The 26,328-nt window shown below is 39.6% G+C and overlaps 1 protein-coding gene across 4 annotated transcripts in view; it reads right to left on the bottom strand.

The window, feature by feature from the left end:
* Positions 1-26,072, bottom strand: part of LOC120783469 (contactin-4) — a 44,652-nt gene extending 18,580 nt beyond the window's left edge. For all 4 annotated transcript variants that reach the window (XR_005706342.1, XM_040116518.1, XM_040116517.1 and 1 more), the window contains exons 1-14: positions 26,008-26,072; positions 21,584-21,707; positions 21,147-21,322; positions 19,344-19,439; positions 16,023-16,226; positions 15,386-15,488; positions 15,042-15,226; positions 11,543-11,685; positions 11,213-11,342; positions 9,356-9,506; positions 4,787-4,914; positions 4,056-4,228; positions 2,111-2,228; positions 21-179 (exon numbers count right to left, since the gene is read on the bottom strand). Coding sequence is in view for 3 of the 4 variants with exons in the window: in XM_040116518.1 (XP_039972452.1) it covers positions 21-179; positions 2,111-2,228; positions 4,056-4,228; positions 4,787-4,914; positions 9,356-9,506; positions 11,213-11,342; positions 11,543-11,685; positions 15,042-15,226; positions 15,386-15,488; positions 16,023-16,226; positions 19,344-19,439; positions 21,147-21,322; positions 21,584-21,707; positions 26,008-26,068 (1,951 nt within the window). In the remaining variant the exon portion in view is untranslated. The remainder of the gene's footprint in view (positions 1-20; positions 180-2,110; positions 2,229-4,055; positions 4,229-4,786; positions 4,915-9,355; positions 9,507-11,212; positions 11,343-11,542; positions 11,686-15,041; positions 15,227-15,385; positions 15,489-16,022; positions 16,227-19,343; positions 19,440-21,146; positions 21,323-21,583; positions 21,708-26,007) is intronic.
* Between the last annotated feature and the right edge of the window lie 256 nt (positions 26,073-26,328).

Raw genomic sequence — 26,328 nt, 5'->3', positions numbered from 1 at the left:
GACGGTGGTGCAGCTGTTACCTGTTCTCACATTCTGCCAGCCTATAGAGAAAGGGGTCCTGGCCTGCACCATGTACATGATAACAGGACTGTGGTTGTCAGTTCCAGAGCCCCAGGACAGCTGCACAGTGGTGTCAGTTATGTCAGTCACCACCAGGCCCTCCGGGGCTCCAGGAGGTCCTGCAATACCCAAGAACAAGGAGAGATACCTGCATCAGTCTCAGTGCACAACAACAGCCAAAACAAATGAAATCACATCATGTTAGCTTCTTGCATGGCAGACTGTGACACCGCCAGAGGTGTTATTTGTTTCATAACGGAGCAAACAACCCCAATTCATGGCTTGTGGAGATATAATGGGCTCTTCTGGGAGTGCCTCTCTAATCAATACACTGAATAGTGCAGCTCCGTGGGAACCTAGTTAGACCCTCAGCTGTATCGGCTTACATTTGCGTGAGGCCAGAGAATTTCAGTTAAACTTTAACTTCAAGTATCCCCACTCTTGAATTGTTTGGGCTATGACGTTATAAATTCCGTGCTCATGAAAACTGTTCTACAATTTTTAAACTTTGAAAAAAAAAAACATGGTCAGGTGAATGATGCTGTACTGTCAAATGACAAGCACATTTAGAACTTAGACAGTGTGCCTTCTCCCAGACAGGAAAAAGAAAGAATTCTCTTTATGGAGCCCAGTTGCCTAAACTTGCTAAGTGAGAGGAGAGAAATCAGTAAACATGGGACAACATTAATGACTGTGGATTTAGAAAAAACAAGGCAGGATTTTCAATGGTGATCTCATTAAAATTAGGGAAAGCAGAAACATGAGATCAAACAAACAGGCCGGGACTTGACATGAGATTTCCTGCTAAGCCCCACAAATCCGCAAAAGTAGCACTGAGCCCTCAGCGGGACTACCTGCTGATGGAAGAAGATCACTGGGTATCAACAATACTTGGTTTCAGATTATGCATACAGAAACATACAGTATAATCTGTATGTAAAAGTTGCACCGTCTGGCTTTGGCTGCAGACTCTTGATGCCATGTATAGTCTTCTCTCACATTTGGTTACGTGTTTCAATCATGGGCGATTGGTTGTGATCGTGACTGACTGTGGTTGGAACAGCAAAATTCTCAATACCATTTGACTGCAAGAAAAAAAAAAAAGATTCGATCTGTATTGATAAATATCAAATTTCAAATATATAGTGTATAAGTGTATAACAGGCTGTGCATTGTAGTCTAGCGAGGGGGTGCTCCAAAAATGCATTGTCTGTCTCACTGATTGCCTACCGTCCTGTCCGTTAGCTAGGCTATTGTTGTTTTTTACCACTAATCTAAAATGGAGAAGGATAATCATGACACCAAATCATATGAGAAGTAAAGCGTGAAAGCAATTTAAAATCGGCACAATAGATGAAAACTGTTGTGAATAAAGTCAGGTGTTGGCTGACTATACTCAGGTTTCCATCCAATGAAGCTAAAATTTCAACCAGATCTCTAAAGTAGCAAAAGAAATGAAAAATGCAATTTAATGTTTGTTTCCATTCACTACTGTTATCTGGTCCCAAATCAAAAGAATCAAAAGTAACCTGGGACCCTTGAATTAAACTAACCCCTGATGCTTAGCACATCAACCTCAAATACTTGTCTTAAGATATTTAAGGTATTTAAATTTCAACATCAAAGATGCAATCCACAAAATATATGGTGTTGAATCTGTTGAAAAGTTACTCAGTAAAATATTTTATCTTAAATAAAGCTGGTCTCTGATCTTTTACTTAGCCCTGAAGCTTTTGTGGTAATTTACCTGTATCTCCAAAAGATGAGCTAAGTGTAGTGATCATGGAGCCCACGGCTTAAAAACAGAATAACTCTTTAATTTCAAAAAGTTCACAGCTGTCAATCTGAAAGTCTAGTAAAGTAAAGTTTTTCGCAATCTCTGAAAACTGACATCTTGGTGATAGATCTCTTATCTGATAGCAGTGAGATATGTGTGTCGTAATCTTAAGAAACTCACACACACACTACCACATCAAACAAGAAATGGAAAAACCTCCATAGAGAGTGCTACAAAATGACAAGCAGTTTAAGTAAGAAGGAACAGGCATACCTCTGACGATTAGGTCTGCGGCTGCTGAAACTGTGTCGACTTCAGTGTGTACCATACAGACATACTTCCCAGAATGCTTCAGCTGAATGTTCCTCACCATCAGGTCACCTGCAAATCCCTAATGACAAAGACACATACGTGTAAGAGTCTCGGAGCTGGTGAAAAACACAAAAGGCAGCAAAGTCAAAAGAAGTATGAACAATCCTCGGAAGACACTAAATTTCTTTCGCAGTCATATGCTGTAAATCCTGAACAAAAGAAGCTTGGAGGATTCCAACACAGGACCACTACAAAAAAAAATTACATGATAATCTGGGCAATACACATTAATTCAGTTTTATATTGTAAGGAATGATGCAAAAAAAATGAAAATCAGTGTTTTGAAACACCTTCTTCCTTGGATCAGTGTTGTGTTTACACTTTGTCATTACAGCTCAGGTGAATGGCTCTAGCAGGAATTGTTATTGTTACAGTTGCTTTTTGGACTTATCTACTGTGTGTACACACACATACACACGGATGATTTTCAAAAGTTTTCTTTCAGCAAAATATAATGATTCAGAAATCAGTCCCTTTGTGTAAAAAGCAAAGGCAAGTTTTACAACTGTTGTGATTATGCTCACTGTGGAAATGTCAGTGTTGTACAGCGACTTTGGTGGGCCTGGTGTGCTCAGCCAGAGGGAACATAAATCTTGTAATCACAAAAATTTAGCATCCTTTGTTTTGGGAGAAATTGATTGATTTCACCTCAGGGCAGGAGAAATGTCATCCCTGTTTACAGGTTTTCCCTTCAGACACAACACACGGTAACATCTGCTGGCGTCTCTGAATTAAGTGTATACGAGTTGACATGAGCTTAAAGGCAAAATCATAAAACAAGCATTCCCATGGTGCTTTTATGTTCTCATACAATTAATTTGATTTATACTTAAAGGAACAGTTTGACATTTTTGTAAAAATACCACTCTCATGTCTGTGCATTATGGAGCTAGAGCCAAGAGGCGCTTAGCCTAGCTGGGCTGGAGGCAATTCAAAAATACGCTAACAAGCACCTCTATAGCTCACTAAAGAAGTGAAAGATTGAAGATTAAAATGTTTTTAAAAATAGTAGAAGGCAAAAGACAGCAGCAGGTTAGCTTAGCTTATTTTAGAGCTTAGACTAGAGACAGGAAAACAGCTAGCTTCGCTCTGTCGAACCACTAAAGCTCACTAATTGACACATATCTTAGCGTTCATGAATTGCCATTTCACTAAGCTAACCGGCTGCTGCCTGTAGCCTTATATTCAACAGACACACATGAGAGTGTTTTATCTGGAGATCTGATGCATGCCATAGCTGGGAAAGAGGACAGTGGCACACGTTGCCGCAGCTCACAGTAACATACAGCATGTCAAGATTTCACATTGTTACATCACTTTTTTTTCAAACCAAACTAGTGATCCTACTGACCTACCAACAGCTGCAGGTGCTTTGGGGCGTATTTTTGAGCTTCAGAGAAAGATTAGCTGTTTCCCCCTGTTTCCAGTCTATATTTCCTGCTAGGCCTTTTTACTGCAGAGATACGACAGTGGTATCCATCTCATCAAACTCTCAACACGAAAGCAAATTTTAAAAAAAGGTCCCAAAATGTCAAACTAATCCTTTCTAGGACACACAGTCTGTAGCACACCATCCCTAATGTTTCCTAAAGTTTCTCTACCATTGAACAGCTGCAGTGGGTCTCCTGGTATTACAAAGCCTGTTACCGTCCAAAACAATATTTTTAATCCAGGTTTTGATGAAGAATTAGATAGCTGAGAAGCATTCAGGGAAATCCAATGCACACTGAAATCATCTCTCATCTCAACTCTATCAGAGACTATCATGAAAAGTGATGTAGGTCAAATCCTTGCAACTGATTTTTTAATATCACCATGCACGAGTGTTCACCCACATTATACATACCCCTCCAATCATTTCAAAGTGCTCCTGCCTGCTGAAATCAATGGCTTTGCCGTTGAAAAACCACTTAAAAATGGGGCTCAGGGAGGAATCACTGGACACCTCACATGGCAACACAAGGCTCTGTCCCACGGTGGCGTCCAAACTCAAGGGTGGAACCATGATTTTGGTGGGTTCTATGGCATTATGGGAAAAGGAGAGGGGTGAATCATCTGTTACTGCATGTAGCCCTTTATTTCTTTAAAATCCAGCCAGATGAAGGTTATACGCTTTAATTTGCCCAAAATAGTGAGACAGATTATGCTCTATCATTGAATTAAGTGACCTTAAATAATTTCACTTAGGCAGGGAATGCCTAACTCAGTAATGAATAATTAAACACACTGCAATCACAATGTCAACTAGAAAGAAAAAATCTCTAATAATTATTATTTAAAAACCCAAATCTGAAAGTGCTACAGCAGCTTTTTTTAAATTTAATGTTGGTGAGAAAATATTCTTCTCACACAGCCATAGACGGCAGTGGTTTGCCCCACTCTGCTACATGAACAATAACTCACAGCTGACAAAACCATGGATGACTTATACGTCTGTCAGACCACCGGGAACATAAAATAGCTATATATTTCATTATCAATTTCATGCTTGAGCTGCTATTTTTTCCTTTAACAAAAGTTTAAACCCTTGGCTTAGAAGGTACAGTAGTGGAAACCTGTGGGAAAAAAAAGAAACACCTTTCACCACCAGCGTTCCTGTGCTGCTGGATGTTCCGAAATGGTTTCTGGCCACACATGTGTACCTGCCTCCGTCAGATTTTGATGTGTTGGTGATACGCAGAGTCCCATCCTCCATGATAGTCTGTCTGAAGAGAATGACAAAACTGAAACAGCGCATCATGAGTTCAGATCTCTCATTTCCTTATCATTTCTTAATTGTTAATTGAATGAGAAGTGATGATAAGAATCAAATGAACTACCTTCTGGCTGAGATGTGGTCTCATTTCTCAAGCCATTTGAACTTCTGTCCTACCATTAATTTCATTTTGAATGAAGGCTTCAGAATCTATTCCAAAAGTCTATTTTGTATGCCTCAGAAAATAACAATTATCTTAGCTGAGGCAGAACAGATTTGCTCTAGGGTCAGCATAATATTGACAGCACAATAGCTTAAATGCACATATTAAGTGGATACACAACAGGCCACCAGGGCCGGGCCGGACGGAGAGAGGAAGAGGAGAGAGCAGCAATGAAGAGAGGCAATTTGAATGGGATCTTTACCTGCAGCCTTATCACTCTACAACACGTGGAGATGGTATCAACGCTCTATAAACCGTTTCTGTAAAGCAATAACATGGATATATGCATCTAGAAGCACCTAAGTTGAAAAAATGTCAAGCTGGCCTCATGGGAGAAATAAAAAGGGGGTCTGATGAATGCGCTTGAAATAAACGTGACTGAAACAACAATTACATAGAGGAATCATGAACTCGTTATTGTAAGGGTGTAAAAGCTTGTGACTTACTTTCATGAACTACATTTCCCTTTGATGTTAGATTCTATATATATATTTATATAAACGCACCGTGATTAAATTGGCAGTTGTGCTTTCAATAATTATGGTAGTATAAAAAAAAGAAATTCTTTGTAAACCTAAACCTCTTTTTGTTAATGCACTAACCCAACTTAAAATAATTTTAAGTTTCTCATACTTTCTTATAAAAAGGACTGTTCTGTCCTTTACCTTTTTTCAGCACTGAGTAGTGACTGTAGGTATTCCTTTCAGGCAGCATATAGCCCCAACAACTGCCAATAAGCCAATAAGATAAGATAAGACAGCCAGTCTGTACCCTGAGAGGCGAAACCGAAGGCAAAAAAGTCAAGTGAGTGCTCACCACACCATTCGTTGCTGTTCGTTAAGCTCTTTGCTCCTGAGTGCACTTTAATAATTGAAGACAACTGAGATGAGTGTGTCAACATTTTTTTCATCCCAGGTCTCAGGACAATGACAGGTTATTGTTCTTAGAGACTTGTGTCAGAAAATCAACCAGAAACAATGAAAATGAGGGGGATAAAAATAGGATTGTAAAAAGTGAGAGGAACATCTCCAGTGGAAATTACACCCTTTTTAGCCTGGAATAGTTCATTTGGTGCCTTAGTTCTGAACAGACAAGTTGAAAAGCATGTAAACATATGCATAAATGAGGCAGATAATGCTCTCCTGTTGTGACCTTTGGATTCAGTATATCAAACAGAAATACTGTGAGCAGCCAGCTCAAAAATCAAACAATTTCATATTGGCTCCCAGGAATAAATATGTATTCACTTGGGCTGAGCTGAGACCCAGAGAGCATGTCTGACACAGGGTGCTTTGCGCTGATTTATTGACAAAAATATCAAACGTTGAGTGATGGAGGCGCACTGAGAACATGACCTGAGGGCCAATGAGCTGCAAAACAAATAGAAACATAAAGAACTATCTGCTTTGTAGACAAACTCTGTTCCATGCTGTGAATTTCTATTCTTGTCCAAATGCACTGCCTGGGTAATGCCTGGGTAAGTTTTTCCCCTTTCCTCATCACCAGGCCATGGAAAATATGATAACTAATCAATCCCACTGGTCATATGTTGAGGCACGTCCAGTGAGTTACAGAAAGCCTATGGAGAGCTGGCTGTACATATTGATCCAAGCCTGAGCCCAAAAGAAAATGAGAAGGGAAAAAGCAGCAACAGAGCAGCCATACACTTTGCACTTCATCTGACACATAACCAGTATCCAAATTAAAACTAAATTAGAGTTAGCATATGCTCTATTGTTAAATAAGGACTATAAGGGGTACTTTGGTCAGATTGTCATGAATCTTTCTCTCTTTTTAGCATCTACATTTTGGCCCACGATAAATAAAGATTTTGACAGTCAAACCACTCTCCCGTAAATTTAGCTGAGAACCAGATGCTGGTTACATCAGATAGGGATTTTTCCAAAGAGAATGAACAGCTCTTACAAGATACAGGAGCTTTTTTAGTCGAATGAGATAAAACTAAGTGAGATTCCTTTTTATTATCCTGTTGAAGCCATTTTTAGTTACACTTTCACTTTTTTAATTATTACGTTTGTGATCATTCACTCATATCTTAGAACTGAAATAAATGAGAATGAACTGTATTAACCAAAAAGATTATTATTGAAAACTTTACTCAAGCCCCCCGCCAGCATGTTAATCTCAGCTACTAAGGTTTATCTTCCTGTACTCACTCATGTTAATGAGTGAACCTTCAAGATTCATCATAAGAACCTGATGAAAAATCAAGTGCCCTTGATACTGCTATTAAAGCAATTATTTTACCATTTGTAACTTTTTCTTGTGAAGGAAATCTCAGAAATTCAGTAGAAACTTTCTTTAACAGATTCCAATGCTCAACTCGACTTTCCTGACAAAAGATTGAGGAAAGTAATGTTAAAAGTTAAGTTACCACAGGACTAACTGTGCCCACAAAAATATTGCAGCATTTGGGTAAAAGCCTTGTATCTTACCAACATAAACTTTGCAGGAACTGACAACAAAGAGGCTTTTTTAAGTTTTATGAGAATGTACTTTTAGGTTGACGGGTTAAGCCCAAGAGTCACGTTTGCAAAGTCCCATTTGATCCCCAGAGTTATTAAAATAGACGCTGAATCCCAGTTCTTTCACTGTAATGCACCCTTGAAAACAGTCATACATAATCCAGTGTCACGTGATGCAGAATGGCTCAAGGCAATGATTATTCTTTAATTAGAGCAGCTACTGTATAAAATAGAAAGTTTTGGACTTCTGGACCATTTTCATTTGAAATCAGTGTATCTACTGAGGGAACAAAATTGAGTAAAATAACAAATAGATGTTAATATGAGAATATAACTTTGAAATAAAGATATTTAAAACAGAAAACAATTGAGGAGGGAAAAATAGATATGCAAATATCTTTTGAATTCTAATATTTATGTATTTATAACAGAAAACCTGCTGTTAAAATCAATAGAGAAAGAAAATTACTACAAGTACAAGTTACAAAAGCAACAATGTTCTTGAGACAGACTGAAATCTACACTGTTCTTGTTGCCCACTGTATTTGCAAGTCTCCCCTTTGGGAAGTTGTTGTAAGTCACTAAAGTCGCTGCCTGAACGGAGCAAGGAGGCAAGGCTCTCAGAGAAAATTGATGCTATTAGGTTAATTATACGGTTCGAGACTGACAAGGCCTTCTGATGGTGTTTCACCCAAAAGACATGCTTTCAATTGCATGTCTGATATTGTGCGGGGATGCTGAACAATGGCTTTTACAGGGGAAACACCAGGATTGCCAATACTGTCCTTCCTTCCCCTAGGAAATTGCCTAAATCCGCCAATATTATGTCATTAGACTAAAATAATGATGTCAACACTGGGAGGTATGGAGTTTCATTTTGGAGCATCTCTAAGAGAGTCCCATAACGCTGTGGGTGGATTAACACTGGAAAGCAGTTTCCACTGATTGTTGATGACTGCTAGACAGATCTGAAGTTTTTCTGGTGAGCGCAGAATTTGAGTCTCTTTACTTTTTAGACCTTTCTAGCAGTTAACCAGCTCAGCCCTTATTTTGCTGAACCTACATGAACATTTACCTCCCCCTTCTTTTCCACCAAACGTTTAATGAAAGCAGCTCTCATACTGTGCTTGAACTTTGCTGGCTGTTATTGTGTATTAGTCTCTGTGAAGGCTGAGTGCAGCAACAAACTGTTTGTTTTAGTTTGTAGGTGGTGTGTCAGAACTTAAATCATGACATGGTGTGGCCTGTCATGTCGCCTGAGGTAAAGTTTCACTGAAGGATGCAGTTAGATTGTTTTTCTCCGTGGTTTTCACACCAACAGCGTCCCTGCAGGATGTCTGTTATACATCCAGCACTTTGACTGCCTTGAAGAGCCACGGAAATGTGGGACACTGGATGCTTTGAAGTCTCAAACAACTTAATCATATTGTGCTCTTGACATAAAACTGATAGACTCGGAATCATGGTTTCACTCTTAGATCCATTAAAAAGGCATCAGTCAAAGTTTCTATATGTCAGCAGAAAACCAACATCTATATCTATTTGAAGAATAAGATTTCTAGCTGGAAAAAAAAAATCTTCAACCAAATAAGGCTGTTTTATGCAACCCTGACTTCTAAAGTCCCCTTGAGCAGAAGCATAAATAACAATGAGACCTAGAAATGAACATGACCACAAGAATAAACCCTTTAACAGATGCCATCAGTGGCATGAGCAGTGGTGCATACAGTACAATACCCTACCTCTTGCTGTCCTTCAGGAGTTCACCCCCTCTCCACCAGGAGATTGTAGCCCTTGGGGAAGCGTGGGGGCGACACTCTAAGACCACCTCACCACCCCTCTGGATCACTGTTGACTTCTTCACGGGGCGCCGGGTGAAGTTAGGTGGGGAGGCTGAAGAACAGACCCAAGTTAAGGCCATTTTTCTCGCTTTGTGGAGGGGCAACAGCTGTGCATAGGCCAAAATGTCAACTGCATCATCGGCAATTGCAGCAATTGCATTTCAACACCAGACTGGCTTACTTGGTGAAAGAATTATGTAAATTAACGAGCAGGACCATGGCTCAGTGAGGAGCCACTTCAGCCTGTTTTCATTTATTTATCGTGTGATTGCTGCCAATGCACTATTGTTATCCTCATTTTCTTGGCATGCTACTATGTTAAGCATTTTTAGGAGATACGTGCTATTACTTTAGTCCAGATATCTGTAACAGTTGATTTTATATGATTTGGGGTTGTTTTTTTTTTGGCTGGACCGTAACAGCCGCGCAAGCCCTATAAACACAAATGTCCATGACTGAATAAAGTTACACCATTGGTCAGCTGGATGCTTTGTGACTGAGTGATAAAGTTACACCATTGGTCAGCCATCTGAGTGTTGGAGTTTCCCCATTGGCTGTTGCTATTTCAAAATGAATTAGTAGAAACAGTCTCTATTGCACCATCAGGGGTGTTTACAGGCAGTGTTGCCAACTTAGCGCCTTTGTCGCTAAAATTTATCGACTTTTCAGACCCTTTTATCGACTTTTCTTCACAAAAACACCTTGCGACAAATCCAGCACCTTTTTGGACAAACTTTAGATACTTTCCGTAGAAGAGAGTCACCAGTGCTGCCCCATGAGCGCTAGGTCGTGCTTTCCTTACGCAGGCACACCTCTCTCTGTCTCATCCAACTGACCACACAGCAGCTGAACAGGCATGAATGAGCTTCTAACTTTCTCTCTGAGTGATCATTTTACAATATAGCCGAAATTGCAGCAGAGCTGTTGTCTTTAACTCATGTGTATGGCGGTTTTGTCAGATGATGTCACGGTTAAAAAATCGTATTTTAGCAGTGCCGAGAGGCAGCTTGGAAATGGCTCGGAAGTGACTCCTGGTTAACAAGTAGTCTTAATGGAGGGAGAGATGGCGATTCCGTCACTATTTCATACTTGTTCCGTTGTCTCATCAGAGAAAAAGAAAAACATTTAATTTAATTGGGATTTTGGCTGAGTTAAAATACTGTATATGTGAATACAAAGAGTAGGAGAGAAGCAAACAGATAAAGGTTGGTCCAGCCATATACTAGGTTTTGACTTAGTCTTGTTATTGAATGTTTTTTTTATGGGGAATAAGCAAAACATGATGAAACGTGAAATATCTTAAAAACTTTAAATGCTACAGGACTGAAACTTGGTCAAATGTTTTAGCTAGTATCTTGGCAACAATTCAAGCATAGAAGAGAAATTCAGGTGTCTATGGATTTAGTGGATGATGCTGAAGAGATTGATATAGGCAATACCCAAATTGTTCTGCTATTTTGAATTTTTTGCTAGCTATACTTTGACTCCCTATCCTACATCTTTCCTCCAAACTTCACTAAACTCCATACATGCCATGGATGGATGACCCCGAACACTGCCCATATGCTTGATTTGAGATATTATTTATTGTTTTTCCTTTATTGGCTAACAACTTTTGTGTAAAATCAACTCAATCTACTATAACTCTTAAATGCTTCATCCAATTGCAACCAAACACAATGTACATTCATTGTATCTCTGCCTTGCCTCTGGTACAGTTCATTGTAAATGATACAGGTCAAAAAAACTGCTTCTTACCCACAACCTTCAGCTCAGCGCTGGCATAGACAGCTCCATGTTCATTCTCTGCCACACACTGATACATCCCTGAGTCCAACAGACTAATCCTTGATAGGGTCAGTCTACCAGCTTCCACATGGATCCTACCCTGAAATCAGGCCAATTGATTAATGTTGGATAACATTGTACCAATTTGTTCAGTTTTTTACTTTTAATGAACTCTACTTCTAAAAGGAATTGTTCAATTATTTATTATTTAGTGCATTTTATGTGTGTAAAATCAAAATCGTGTCTATAACTATTTTTTTTTATAAATGTCAAATCTTAGTGTTACTTATGGTTTCTTACCTCTGCCGTTAATGGCTGACCGTTCTTCAACCATCTGTATGTTGGCCTCGGCTTACCGACTGCTTTACATTCCCATTGCAGATTAGCATCTATTGCCATATGAGCATCTTTCAGTGTCTGGACCCAGTGCAGATGTTCAACATCTGTGAAGAGGACCAATGCATATGAAAATTTTTTGACAAAAAATGTCAAAATTGAATATCAGATATACTGTATTTACTGTAGTGTTACCAATATCTGAGAGCCTTGTCATTATGAATTTGAACATTTAAGTCCAAGAACCGAGGAGTTTAATGATATTTTGCAATAAAAAATTTTTGTGAATATAAAATATGGATTGTGGTAGCAGGTAAATTTTATGAGTTTTTTTTTCCCAAAAAAGAAAATGGAAAATGGGTGTTCACTCTTAGCATGAAGTAAATTTCAATATTGTTATGATTGGACTGGACTGATTTTGCGGTATTCGGGTCCGATTTACATACACGAAAGGCCATGGCAAATTTGCACTACTTGTTTCATTCAATTTGCATTCACAGTCTGTGTGTAATTAGCTCCTGAATTACTAGGGCAGCAGCTCATTACACAGCTAGTGCCTGGGACTGACCCCAAGGTGCACTGTGCGGTAGGCACAGTTCTGAGAGATTTGAGATTATCAAGTTCAGAAAAGAAATGAAGATTACTCATTAAATTGCAATACAGCCTGACCTGTGGGCCTCCTTGTATTATTAAAGAAACAGGGGTCAATAAACAAAAAGATAAAAGAAAATATAACAGAAAAACTGTTAATACATGCCCCGTAATTAGACATGAGAAAGCTGAGAGAGAAGAGTGGGATAGAGAGGCAAGTCAAGCAATAGGGAGGAGGGTGGGGATGATGTTGATGCTGAGCTCTCATTGCAGTACTGAGGTGAATGTAGCCAAATTCAGACTGTAAATGCCTTAAAACCCCAAAAAGAAAAAAAAAAAAGCAGTTGCTTCCTACAGGGATTTCACAGTTCAGTGATTGTCAAGTTCAATTTTAATGAGTTCAAAACCATAAATCCTTTTCCCCTCCTTATTTGGTGTTCTAAAATATAGTAAGATATTGTTCATTTATTCGTGTTATATTACTGACCTGTTTTCTTTCTAAGAATCTATTTTAGTTATTTAGCTTTTATTAATTAATTTATTTTTATCCAACTAAGTCATTGGAGCTTTCTTCATGTTTCTGTGTGTTGTCTGTCCCACCATGACCTACTTACTTCAATTTATTACCCTTCAGAAGTGCAGGATTTTCCATGTGAAACCTGAATGCGTCTGATGTCATAAAAAAAAAACTAATAATGACCCTTGAAAACACTGTTTTTGTATATGTCATACAGAGGGGAGAATAACTAGTATTGTCAGAGGTTTCAATCAAGCTAGAACATGCTTTAGCAATATTGCTAGATTTACATATTCATTTTGTACAAATCTGTATTAGGCAACATCATGCAGAACTATAAAATCACCAAATATTTCCAGGTGACACCCTAATTTACCATGCCTCTTCTGTGCTCCTGTGCCAGTCTGTTCATATAACCGGTTCTTGCATGAGGCCCAATGTCTCGGTATTGGGACAAAAAAATATATCTAAAATGGGCAGAGTGATATCTGCTATTAAAAGGTGTCACTCAAGACTATTTCCAGGCGCATTAAAGCAGGTTGTACATTGCTTTTGACGCATCTGGACGATTGTCCTGTGACATGATCCAGTACGACTAAAAAAGTTCAGATATGTGTATGTATGTTCTAAAACACCCAAATTCTATTTTCACGAGAATAATCTTTTCTAAGAAAACACAGTATTAAAAAAATAGACAAGTGACAATGGATAGGGTAGCTCTTCACTAACCCTAAGCTAACAGAGAACTTTTTTTAAACAGGGCAGCCTTGAAATAATTTTCTATCTTTCATCAGAACAGCTGAAAGTTTTCTGATGAGTCAGATTCATTTGAGACTATTCAGACTGACACAGGGCATATATACAGTAGTTTATGGCAAGAATTTGCAGTAGAGGGGAATTGTGTTGTCCTAAATTGTATTTGTAGACTCATACTGTACCTTGTATAATTTGATTTTGATCTTATAACCTGATTTATATGAAAGTACATGGAAATATCCATTTATCTATGTAAGTGTCTTACATTTATTTTTGATCAACATAATCATTTGAAATTTTTTTCCCACCCATGGACCCCAGGAAGAGTAGCTGCTGTACTGGTACAAGCTAATGGAGAACTAATGATATATACAAAAAATTGAACTTGGTGGACTCGTGAATCGTTGACAGCCACATCAAGTCAATAATCAAGTCTGGACATCATCTCAAAAACATAATAAGAATAGTTAACTAAGGATTCATGTCCTTGCAGGACTTGTCCATGCTTTTCTCTCATTGCAGGTTTGACTACTGCAATGGTCTTGATCTCATACAAAGTGCAGCTGCTGAGTCCTAAGTTTCAAATGATGCTTGTCTTTAAATCTCTCAGTAGCTTAGGAACAATCTATATCTCTGACTTTCTTTTTCCAAAATGAATTCTCTCTGCCTCTCAAGTAGTGGTTTGGTAACAGAGTCCAAATTAAACATGGAGAAGCCGCATTGAGTTACTTCAGTGGAAAAATCTTCCAGAAGTTTTAGGACTTGGCTGGACTGTGACTACCTTTAAATCCAGGTTAAAACCATTCATGTCCTCCACTGATTTCCACATAGCAGCTGACATGTATTTCTATGTTTTATCCTTTTTCATTTCTTTTAAAATGGTTCCTGTCTTTTGAAGATGTGCTTGCCTTTTGAATGTATAATGTAAAGCACCTTGAATTGCCTTTTTGTATGAGATGGGCCACACAGACAAACCTGTCTTGCACGGTTTTTTGTCAACAACCATTTACAGCTCAATTTTAGCACTGCTGAAATTAAACTGTATGTTGTAGAATCAAACATTCTTCGTAAAACCAAATTTACAGACTGATATGCATATTTTTTTTAGCTCCCTATCAACACATGCACCACAAAAGACAGGAACAGGGGAGACTCTCTCTCTTCTCTCTGCCTACAGAAGACAGTTGTGAATATTCAGTGATGTTCATTTCAAAGTTTGCAGTTTGACAGCCGGTTCCTTTCCACTCTGTGGACGTGTTAGACCTATCCGTACATATGAGTAATCTCTTTTTCTACTTCAAGCCACTGGGTTAAAGGAAATATTGAGTATGCCGAGGGAGATCTCTAACATCATGATCACAAAAAATCAAAGATAATGATCTCAAATTAAGTCCAGATTTTTCTGGCATTTCATACTGAGAAAATAACCTAATTACTTCAGGTAGAACAAATACTAAAGCACTTTTGATATTTTCCCCCAAAATGCGTATACTAATCAATGATATAATAAAGTGTATATATGGATATTAAATACTATTGATTAAGGAGAAAACAATTCAGGAAGAGAGACAGAAAGAAAAATGTATACATGGTTCTTACTGTGGAATATAAGTTGCCCTCTGGCAACATTTCGTCCTCTGCTGTTTTCGGCCACACACTCATACACACCAGCATCCTCCGGGCGAAAATATGGAATTTCCAGAACCCCACTGGAGTGATTGATTTTAATCTTGCCAGGGAGTGGAATTCCATCAGCTCTACTCCATGAGATGGAAGGCACAGGGCTGCAGAGGTCACACACAAAAAAGGTCACGCTGGCCAGAAGGACTTCTGCCTTGTTTGTCAGTTTGTTTGTTGTAATGGAGGGTGTCTGGCCACTTCGCAAATTTGCCAAAGCAACGTGAAGGGTAGAGCTACACCGCGCTAATGTGTCTGACACTTACTTTCCTAAGGCAAAGCACTCCAGCTTCACTGATGATCCTTTAGAGACATGAAGGGTGTCAGGAAACTGAACCTCGATTTTTGGCTCGTATTCACCCATCACTACTGCATAACAGATAAAAGCAAATCACATCAGCCAAAACACAAAACATGGACATACAGTCTCCTGTAATTCATTCTGGATTTCAGAGCCATGGTGCGGATATCACTGGCAGAGAGCAAGTGTGCGTGTAGATGCCGTATACAACAGCGTTTGGCTTAGCGGATGGATGAGTTTGGATTACATATCTGCCTCAGCTCAAATATGAAGTGGTACACATAAATGATCCTGATGAGTTTTAGTTTGTGTGGCAAGCTCTTTGCTGCATTTGCCTGTATGTATTTTTGTCATTGCAGACTACATTTCTGGTTATGTAAATATGTGCCCTCTTGCAGATAGAGAGGGTTTCTCGCATACATAACCCTGTATAGTTCAGAGGCTTTTGGATGGAACAAAAACTCGCTCGAAAGCAAAAGCAAAAACAGTGTCACGCTCAAGACAAGCGATTTATCTCCTAGGCTCGCCCTCCCTTCAGACAGTATGTCAGTTCAGTGCGCAAGATAACCAGGAGGCAGCAGAGGCGAACTGAGGATGCCTACCGTCCCTCCGCACCACCACAGGGGTTGAGGAGCTGAACACTGTGGCATTGGTCATCATGTTTCTCACCACACACGTGTAGTTCCCTGCATCTGAGGCTTCAACTTTGGCTATGTACAAGTTGCCCGTCCTCTGAGAGATGAAACGCCGAGCATCCGGTTGCAGAAGGCTGCGCTGTCCGTTGAAAACCCATGAATATTTGATCTCTGAACAAATAAAGAATAAGTCATGAATTTTGGATATTCAGACATAAAAGAGATACAACTTCTGACACTCCGAAAATGACCTAGACAGCAAGACCTGTAACAAATATATAGGGAATATATACTATTACAAATAGATATTCTATTTCTCTGCCAGAAATATAGATATAACATGAATTCAAACGGTAAGGCTGGTGATATACAGTATTTTTCGCTTTGACAACAAATCCCATGAAAACTGATCCTACAAATTACTGCCTGTGTAGCCAAAGCATGCTCATATTAGGCCCAGCAAAATAGCATTTAGAGGGCACTAAGCTATTCAACAGAATTTGTGAGCAGGATTTTAATTACCATCGTTCAAAAAAAACATCTCCGACCCACCGAGGCATGGACTCTACAAAACCTCCAAAGGTGCCTGTGGTGTCTGGTACCAGGACGTTAGCAGCAGACCCTTTTGAGTTCCTGTAAGTTGCCAGTTGGAGCTGCATGTTCCAGAGCTTCCCTCAACACCCTGTGACTGGTTCATGGTTTGTCACTCCTCAGACCACTGTCGGTAATTACTCACCACTGCTGACCCGGTGCACTCCACGAGCCTTGCAATTTCCGAGATACTCAGACCGGTTGCCTGGCCATAATGATTTGGACCTTGTCAAAGTCTCTCGGGTCTTTTCACCTGCCCATTTCTACCGCAGCCAACACACTGACGGCTGTTCACTAACTACCTAATATATGCGTGACTTTAACATGCACTGTTTTTACAAGATAATCAATGTTTTTCACACACACACATACACACACACACACACACACACACACACACACACACACACACACACACACACACACACACACACACACACACACACAGACCCAAATGCAGTACTTAACTTTGAGTAATGTTTTAAAAAAACTACAGTGTCCAGCTGTTTTGGCTAAATGATTTCACTTTATTTCACCAAAAGGAAGGAACTGGCTTGGGTCTGAGTGCCACAGAAGTTGGAAAGTACTGAGAGATGGACTAAGGTCAAGATCAGACAGACAACAGCGCTGTGCGAAATAATGCAGGCCTCTCATTCTTTTGAACTGGACCGCTGTATAGCCTCAGCTGGGTTGCGGACACAGGGGGCTCCTGCAAAAGAATGCAGGGTCGTCCTGGATAGAAGTTGAACTTGGCTCAACTTTTGCAGCAACACAATGCAACTTCTTCAGGCAATCATATACAGTATGTTCCAGAGTATCTTCCATGCAGACTACTTGCTGTTTCCTCAAAATCATCAATGGAGATGTCTTTTGATACATCTCCAGAATTGTCCTCTCCTGTCTCTGTGGATTCTAAACTGCTGTGCAGTGTTTTGGCACCTTATAAGCCTTCAAAGTCAAGTTACTCAAACCTGCTTTCGTGGACAGCATTTCATTGTGTCACTGGTACCTGAAACAACACACCCTCACATTTTAATGCAGGACTGTTTTTGGTCTGAACGCCCAGTTTGACAGTATTGGTTTCGATCTTTTCATGGGATTTGTCGAGTATAAGAGAAACACAGAATAACTCAGACCTTATCATTTAAGTATGAACCATTGTTGATATCACAGTAAATTCAAGCAAAGGTGGAATTCACAAAAGGTGTTAGCATGCAAGGTCAAATATTTGCTTATTAGTTCCTAATTGCTTGCTTTACTCTAGTCTGTATTATAGATTTTTACAGGTTTTAGTTGGTCCTCAACTCTTGTCACACACACATTAACAAGGAAGATTCATGTCAAAATAAAGAATGGAAAGGAATGTTAAAAAATGTCAATGTACAACTGTAAAACACACACACAGACAGAGAGAGAGAGACAACGAGAGAGAGATGTCTGCAGGTATTTCAGAATGAACTTGGCCATAAGTGTAGCCCTCTTGTACCAGACACATGACGTTCTGCAGTCCGCCCTTTTGACTGGGCAGGCGTCAAAAAATCCTTCTCACTTGCTTGAGGGAAAAAACTGAATTAAAATCATTACAGGGAAAGTCAGGGCAGAAACAGACAGACCTTCAGACCTTTCACGATTAGGGACTATCAGAGACTGGGTCTGTTTAAGAGCTGCAGTCTCACAGTAACAGAGGACTTGCAGGCGCATAATCTTGTGTCCTCTGACAGTTTAACTCGCAGCAGAGCTCCTTTTAGACCACTTACCTATTGATTGCTCAAAGAAGCTACGGATGATTCCTCTTTTAACCGGGTGCATCACTTTGTTCCTCAAGTGGTGCAGCAACAAACATTAAAGCGTTTTCATAATTTTAACCTTGTGGCAATGAAAAGAAAACCCACCATTTTGCACCACTTTTCAATTTGAAAACACCAAGCTAGCATGGTCACGCAGTGCAGATCCCATCAAATGTGTAACTATGCTCTGTTTAAGAGGAAAAATAAACAGATGGAGGCTTTTAAAGGGGGAGTGAGGAAAAGCTGCAGGGCAAATTACTAAAGTGTGGAATCTCACGTGGCCACAGGATTCAGCTGGAAACAGAAGCGGAGAGAGGCTGGTACACTGGCGTGAAATTGTGCTGGTGGGCACCGAATGGCTGCAGGAGTGCGGACCACTTTGAGTGTCTGCTAATCAGCAGCACACAGACACATGAGCCGACTCACAGCTGTGCCACGGGATAAATGCTCCCCCGGCCGCAGCATCCACCAGCAGCCTTTATTACCCACAGATAACCTGCCCACACTGAGGGGGGAAAAAAATGACAGTTGGGAAAGTGGAACACTGGAGGCTTTATAGATGACAGCATGGTCACAGATCATATGGGCGAGAAAAGTGAGTTCAAGGTTAAGAAATGTGAGGCTATGAACTATAGATGTAAAGGCATGGGTCTGAGCAGGTGGAGCAGTGGCTGATCATAAAAAGTTCCCTGTCTGGCAGATAAGGAGAAGTGAGTGGAAAACAAGGTGTCTGAGTTTGAAAAACAAGAGCAGCAGAGAGAGAAGGAGGGAGGGTATAAAACAAAAGAGACAGAGCAGTGTTATAGGGAAATATTAGGCAGCAGTTTGAGGACCAATGAAGATCGCTGAGGCAAGCAGGAGTATGAAACTACAGCAGACAATGCAGAAGAGTTAGGACAGTGCACTGTACCTCCGTAATGGGGTGGAGGGCCGCAGAGCAAAACCACAGCTTGACCCTCTCTTACCGACACCATGTTCCTCGACTTCCTGCTGAAGTTCTGCAGGACTGTTGAATATAAAATAAAAAACTGCAACTTTTCAGGGTTTGACAGCTGTAATAACTCTTACCTAGAGGTGACATCCAGGGAAGGGCATTTCATTCTGCAGAATATTTCCCTGTCTGTTCACATTGCTTACAAGTGAAAGCCAAGAGCCCTCTGTTAATATCACAGTGTGCATAGTAGATCAGGCAGAGGGTGCACCAATTGAGCTTAAGAGATTACTTTCACCTTTAATTAAATGCTGCTGTGTTGTGTGAAAGAATAAACAGCTTGAAGACATATCAATCCCAAGGTCTTAGAAATACCAACCAAGTCCCAGGAGGGATACAGCAAATATCAGCAGTGGTCAAATCAGAACTCACTTGATTAAAAATGCCCCCAAATCAGGACATACAGTACAGTCGTCATTCCTACAGTCTTCCACTGGCGCTACAGACTAGTATTAAGGGGTAATACAGACATCTCAGGTATGGCAATTGACATTCAGTCAGATAAAAATTCATAAATCAGAATTACCCTGCAATCTGTTTTGCATATAACCATGGACATCTCTGTGAGACCACTTGTTTGTTATTTTATTGTCCTCGTTAGAGCACTGAAAATGTGTAACTAAGAAGTTGTTCAAATGGCATGAAAAACATACGTAATTTTTAAATTTGGATTGAACGTGATTTTGTCAGGTTTCAAAGACACAGGAAGAAATGACACTGTGATGCGATTCAGACTTATTTGTTACTGAAGTTCTAGCTAAAAAGGTTACCAACTGCAAACATCTTATGTATTTTGAAACTTAAAAACATTCCTACAATAAGTGTGAAAAAGATTAAAAGTAAGTCACACAGCTAGCAGAAAACATTTAGCATCCTAGCATACTGGCATGACTCATTTGTTAAACGTGTTTTAGCTAAAAATAACTTTCAGCCTATCATCGAATGCTAACATCTGCTGTATTTTGAAACTCAAATACATAGCTATAATATAATATCTATAATTCGTGAAACAAGACTAAAAGTAAAATTACCAAGTGAGCAGATAAATTAAGTTGATGTGTAGCCTCCTAGCAGGCAATGCTAGCATATTTACATGCCGTAAATATGCTAGCATTACTTGCAGCTGCAGTACTTCCAGCTGAGATAGCATAACATGCTATCTCAGCTGGAAGTACTCCTTGAACTGGAATAGTTTTAGAGGTATCCTGCCATGAATTGTTTGACATGGGGAAAATTTTGAGCTGTTGGTGATGCTAGACAAAAAGTCAGAGGATCACCAAAGCCGCAGGCCTACTTCCTCTGGGGATAAGAAAATGTGCTCCAAATTTCCTGGCAATCAAGCTAACAGTTGTGAGGTATTACACACCATACCTACCATACCATACGTTCTCTGAATGCAGCATCAAACATGTGAATATATGCCATTTTTGCTAAGCTTCTATTACATTAAACTGAATGTCTTTGGATTTTAGACTGTTGTTCTAACAAAATAAAATATTTGGGCTCTTGTAACTTGTGATGTACATTTTTCACTATTCTGTTATATTTTACAGACCAATTAAACCAAATGTTTAATCGACCTGCTGATAATGAATACGATCATTAGTTGGAGCCCTATTCTAAATTCAGTCATGCATAATATCACAACAAATCAAGGAAAAATATCACAATTTTATGTCTGTAATACACACATTCAAAAATCAGAACAAATTATCTACTCACATGCAAACTGGACTTTTGCTTCTCTGCTGACAACGGTCCCAAATGTGTTGGTGGCAATGCACTGATACACTCCTCCATGATTGATGACATGAGGGTTATTGATCGACAGGTTACCCTCTACAAGACTGTAGTTTGGATCTGACTCTGTGTTTATTTCTCTGCCATCCACTTTCCACCTGTAGATACAATAAATCACAAAGTAAAAATCCTCATGTGGAAAAGGACCAGAAAACATCCAACAAGTACACGAATGGTTAAAAATTTAACTGCCCTGCTACATCTAATGAATGTCTGCACTTAAATATTAATGTAGCAAATTCAGTAACACAGCCTGCTGTCATAAAAAGCTCAGTAGAGCTTTCAGTCCCACACGTACACTGATGCTACATGCTGTAGTGTCACCTTATAGACAGTCAAAGGGCAGTCAAAACACTTACCTATAATTCGGAGGTGGGTTTCCCTTCGCTTTGCAATTAATAAACACCTGCTTATCATCAGTGCTCAGCGGGAAAATACTGTCACTGGGCTCCTGGGTGAAGACAGGACCATGGCGTGTTGTCTCTGTGTTGAAAAAAACACATTAGCGGTACAATGGCGCAGAGCAGGTGACACTGAATTAATGCAAAGATAAATCAGTCAGCACTCAGGAAACTGTAGATAAACTCTACAACCATATAATTAGGTGTGACATGGCTATTTGAGTAGATTCTGCATTTAATAAACCCTCTTATGAACATGTCACAAGGCAGATAATGCACCGTGATGGGAGAGCAATTAACTAAAGATAACCCTGTAGCGTATCAGCTAACTGGCATATTCTGTGCATTCTACAACACGAGTCATGAAGTTGTCGTTTATTTTTCTGCCCTCATTCACAGTCAGTGCACTTACATGCAGAGGTGTCAGTTTATGAGTGTGAATATCCAGATAAAGGTAATAGGTAATGCATGGTTTACAGTAACCTGACTTCTCCAATAATATAGAATTAACATTTTTTTTCTTTATATTATTATTTTTAATGTACTGTTGAACCAGAGGTGCAGTTACAGGAAATATAATGTTTTTCATTGTTTTTTTTTACACCTCTCAAGCTTATTCTCACACATTATCAGTTGCAGTGGCACCAGTGGCAGATTTAACATTTGAAATTCTTAGTAAATTGTAAAAATGGTGGATTTTGCTGTCACCAGCTGACTTTGAACGTTTCTAGCTGACTTGTTTTGCACTTGATGTCCGTACATACTACATACTAAAGAAAAGGCTTTTAGGATGAGGACTAACTGATGTGTGGCAAACGTAGTGCTTTCTCCACTAATGTTAGCTGGGGCTGCTGGAGTGTGTTATTCAAGTCCAATAAAGAGCAAGACAGAGCTGCTAACATTGCCATAAACTCAGATAACATCCGAGACTGGCTTCCACACAGAGGGGAAATAATAAACACTGAATTGTGCCGGATGTGCTGGTGGCGAACGGCACAGCTTTTTTAAAACCCCCCTAGAGTGTTCAAAAGGGGTTTACACCCTTAGTGTTTGACCCATGTTTGAATTCATGAGCAAGCACTGAAAAAAAAAAAAAAAATTCCGTAAAATTTTTATCTGCTAAGTAACTTACTATTCATCCATTACCATAATATATGTATCCTTATTTTGATATTTTATGTACGCTAGACCACATTTAACTTACACCAACAAATTGTTATATATGTCATATTTGCTGCATGTCACTCTACAACTGAGTTCAAGTCAATTCGCTTTTTTGGCATAAAACATCATTTTAATATTATTACAGAGTATTATTATAGTGTTATTATAGAATTTTATTGCTATTAATTTTGTTTTGTTGTCATTTTTGTTATTCATGATGGTTCAGCAACATTCACTATTTATTTCTCTGTATAAAAAACACATAATTACTAACGAGTGAAATTTGACCAATAACACCACAGATGTATTACATGTCAAGAGTTTTTAGAAAGACTGAGTAGTAACCAAGTTGGTTAATTGATTTATACTTTATTTCATTACAATCTTAATAAAAGTAGGATAACTCAGTTAAGGTGTTTACATGAGAGTTGCAATAATCAGAGTATTCCCTTACCCTGTTTATAATGTAATTATTAAAGAGCCAGTAAAGCTGTTGTCTATATGTGTGTTGTTTGGACGTGTGTGTCTGCTCAGCTGAGCTTGTTGTTCCAGTTTGCTCCAGCCAGACTATCAATACACAGGAGTAATTAACCGATGTTTCACTAATTACTACCATGAAATCAAACATTTCTTCGATAGATGCACACTCACACACACATACACACTGATGTGCACCCTCCCTTTCATCTGACAGCATGTGTCACACGTCAAGCTGCACACCAGCGTTGCTCTTAAAAATTGTTCATTTCTCTTTGTGCACTTGAGAGGATGAAATGCTTTTTTATACGTCTCTAACCTTGACTAGGACAAAGAGCGCTCCCTCCCTTGTCATCATCATCATCATCCTAATGAGAGTGGGAGTCTTTGCCTCAGGTAAGGGCCTTGTTTCCCCAGCCTCTGAGGGAGGTGCTTCATTTTTACCCTGGTTGCAGTGTCCTTTAAATTAAACAAATTAATGAACCTTTAATAACCGGGCTATTTCACCTGGGAAATGATCGGGTGGCTTGTGTGAATGCTATCCTGTAAACACAGCAACTGGAATGACCACTAGCGCACATTAACACACACACATACAAATGACACTTAATTAGATTTCATGGGAATGCATAAAAAATTGAGCTCAATAGCGGGCATATGTATGTACGAGACATCGTGCGGCGCCATGTGTATAGGCCCTCATTCTGTACTCTTTTGTTTGCAGGCTGCATAGATAAACTGTACCGCAGTGAAACTGCTGACTTGAGATGAGATGCTAAATCAATGGAAATGGAAGCATAAGGAGCAATACAATAGACCCCACTCCATATGATAATATATACATTTCAGTGTATTTGTTTGATGACTTGTAAACGGTCGGCTTGAGTTCAGTATACAGTATATCCGTCAATACCAACATTAAATCTCACTCGGTTATCTAGACTGCACAGATTACCACATCCAAACATAAAGTGCGAGTGCTTAGTGAGGTATAACTCCTTAGCTGTAGCTCATAGCCTACAAGTATTAGGGGGCTGAAGGCTAATGTTATTCGGCTTTTCTCTCAGCCGAAAGAGCATTCCGTGGATCTATTTTTCTGAGAATAGAGTACAGAATAAATTAGAGTTAAGAAAAGAGTTAGTGTGGATTTTTATAGTGCTTTGCCACATTTCATGTAAATGGCAGCAGTTAGACATAAAGCAAGAAAATTGCATAATAAAACAGGGAGGAATAAAGAGACCAGAGAGAGTGAATTCTTTCCTACATATTAGTTGCTCTTTAGAGGTGCAGTAAATCTAACAGTGAGTCAAGTTTATCAGTACTGCCCTGAAAAGAAAATTTAAACTCTGGTTGAAGTTGACAATTGATATCAAAATGTCATTATAATAGAAAAAGAAGAAGAAGAAGAAGAAGAAGAAGAACCATATTTAGTCACCAAGTATCTCTTTACACACACAGGAATTTGACCTCTGCATTGAAGCCATCTGTGAGCAGTAAACAGACACACCCGGAGCAGTGGGCAGCTGCAGCGCCCAGGGAGCAGTTGGGGAGGTTAGGTGCCTCGCTCGAGGGCACTTCAACTGGGGACTTTCCTGCCTGTCCATGGAACCGGACCGAAAAACCTTTCGGTCTCAAGCCACGACTTCCCCACTAAATCTTACGACACAAGGCACTTTTTCATAAGGCACTTTACCTTGTGACAACTTCATCATGTTAAATAACAAGAAGACTGCGTCAAAACCTAGTAAATGGCTGGACCATGTATGGTCAATATGCAAAATTTAGGATGTAATTGAAAACTGTTGTGAAACCACTGTAAACAACTACTTTAAATGGAAAGTAGCCAAAGCTTGCTTGAAAAGTCGCAAAATGTCGCTAGGTGATGTAAAAATTAGCATATTCATGACATCATTGCGTCGTATTTGCATTCTGCCAAGTGTCAGCTGGTTTCAGCCCTTTAACTGTTTGCTTCTCTCCTACTCTCTGTGCTCACATATACGGTATTTTATTACAGCGGAATTCCCAGTGAAGCTGTTCTCATTTACAACTTTTTCTGTTTCTGTTGTCAGACAACGGAACGAGTATGAAACAGTGACCGAAACGCGGCCCATTAAGGCTACATGTTAACCAGCAGTCACTTCCAAGCCATTTCCAAGCTGCTGATTTTATAACCACGACAAGTTTTTAAAGGGGTCTGAAAATTTGGCGACAAAGGCGGTAGGTTGGCAACACTGCCTGTAAACACCCACTGATTATGTAATAGAAACTGTTCGTGTCAATTCATTTTGAAAGAGCAACGACCAATAGGGAAACTCCAACTCTCGGCAGGACATCCATTGCTGTAACTCCATCACTCAGTCAGTCAGTCGCTCAGTCAGTCAGCATCAGACATTCATGTTTATAGGGCTGGCCCCGCTGTTGTGGTCCGTCCAAAAACCACACCTCTGGATTCAGATATCTGGCTCTGTGGTTCTTATTTCCCCTGTTATGCTTTGCTGAGCTCTTTACAACTAAATTGGAATCTACAGATTTTGTCTTGTTCTTTCCCATTTTTTAAAAACTGTTTGTAGATTTTGCCCAAATACAAAAGTTTCTAAAATGATGATCCCTTCTGATTCAATTATCATTCCCTTTCGAATGAAACGATAACCTAAACACGCGTGAGAAAGAAGCAAACCCCCCCGTGAGAAATGTATGCATATCAGGTGTGTCATGAAAGGCGACTTGACTTGGCATCTTACCAGACAGGCACTCTTTGAGTGACAGAAGGATTAACAGTTCCCATGGCAACAACATCTTCATTTTCCAAGGTCAAAGATTCTCCTTCTTCCCATCCAGTTGCCAGAGAGTGAAGAATATTTCCTGGGCAAACGCTGCTCTGTTTGCTCTGGAACACAAGGAGAGCAAATGAGCACTGTGGAGATGAGGAGATGCAGTCTACATCAAGCAGTCTGAAGAAAAGCAAACTTGTGCTGGAACTTGTGGAAAAATCGGTGAGCCATTAATAATTCATTCAACCAAATAAGCAGAGCCGAGATCCCATGCCGAAGGGCCAGCTAGCA

This window comes from Xiphias gladius, chromosome 21 (assembly GCF_016859285.1).
Source record: "Xiphias gladius isolate SHS-SW01 ecotype Sanya breed wild chromosome 21, ASM1685928v1, whole genome shotgun sequence".
In the NCBI taxonomy this organism is placed as follows: domain Eukaryota; kingdom Metazoa; phylum Chordata; class Actinopteri; order Istiophoriformes; family Xiphiidae; genus Xiphias; species Xiphias gladius.
Note: the sequence above shows the minus strand (reverse complement) of the source record. Positions and strands in the feature narration are given on the sequence as shown.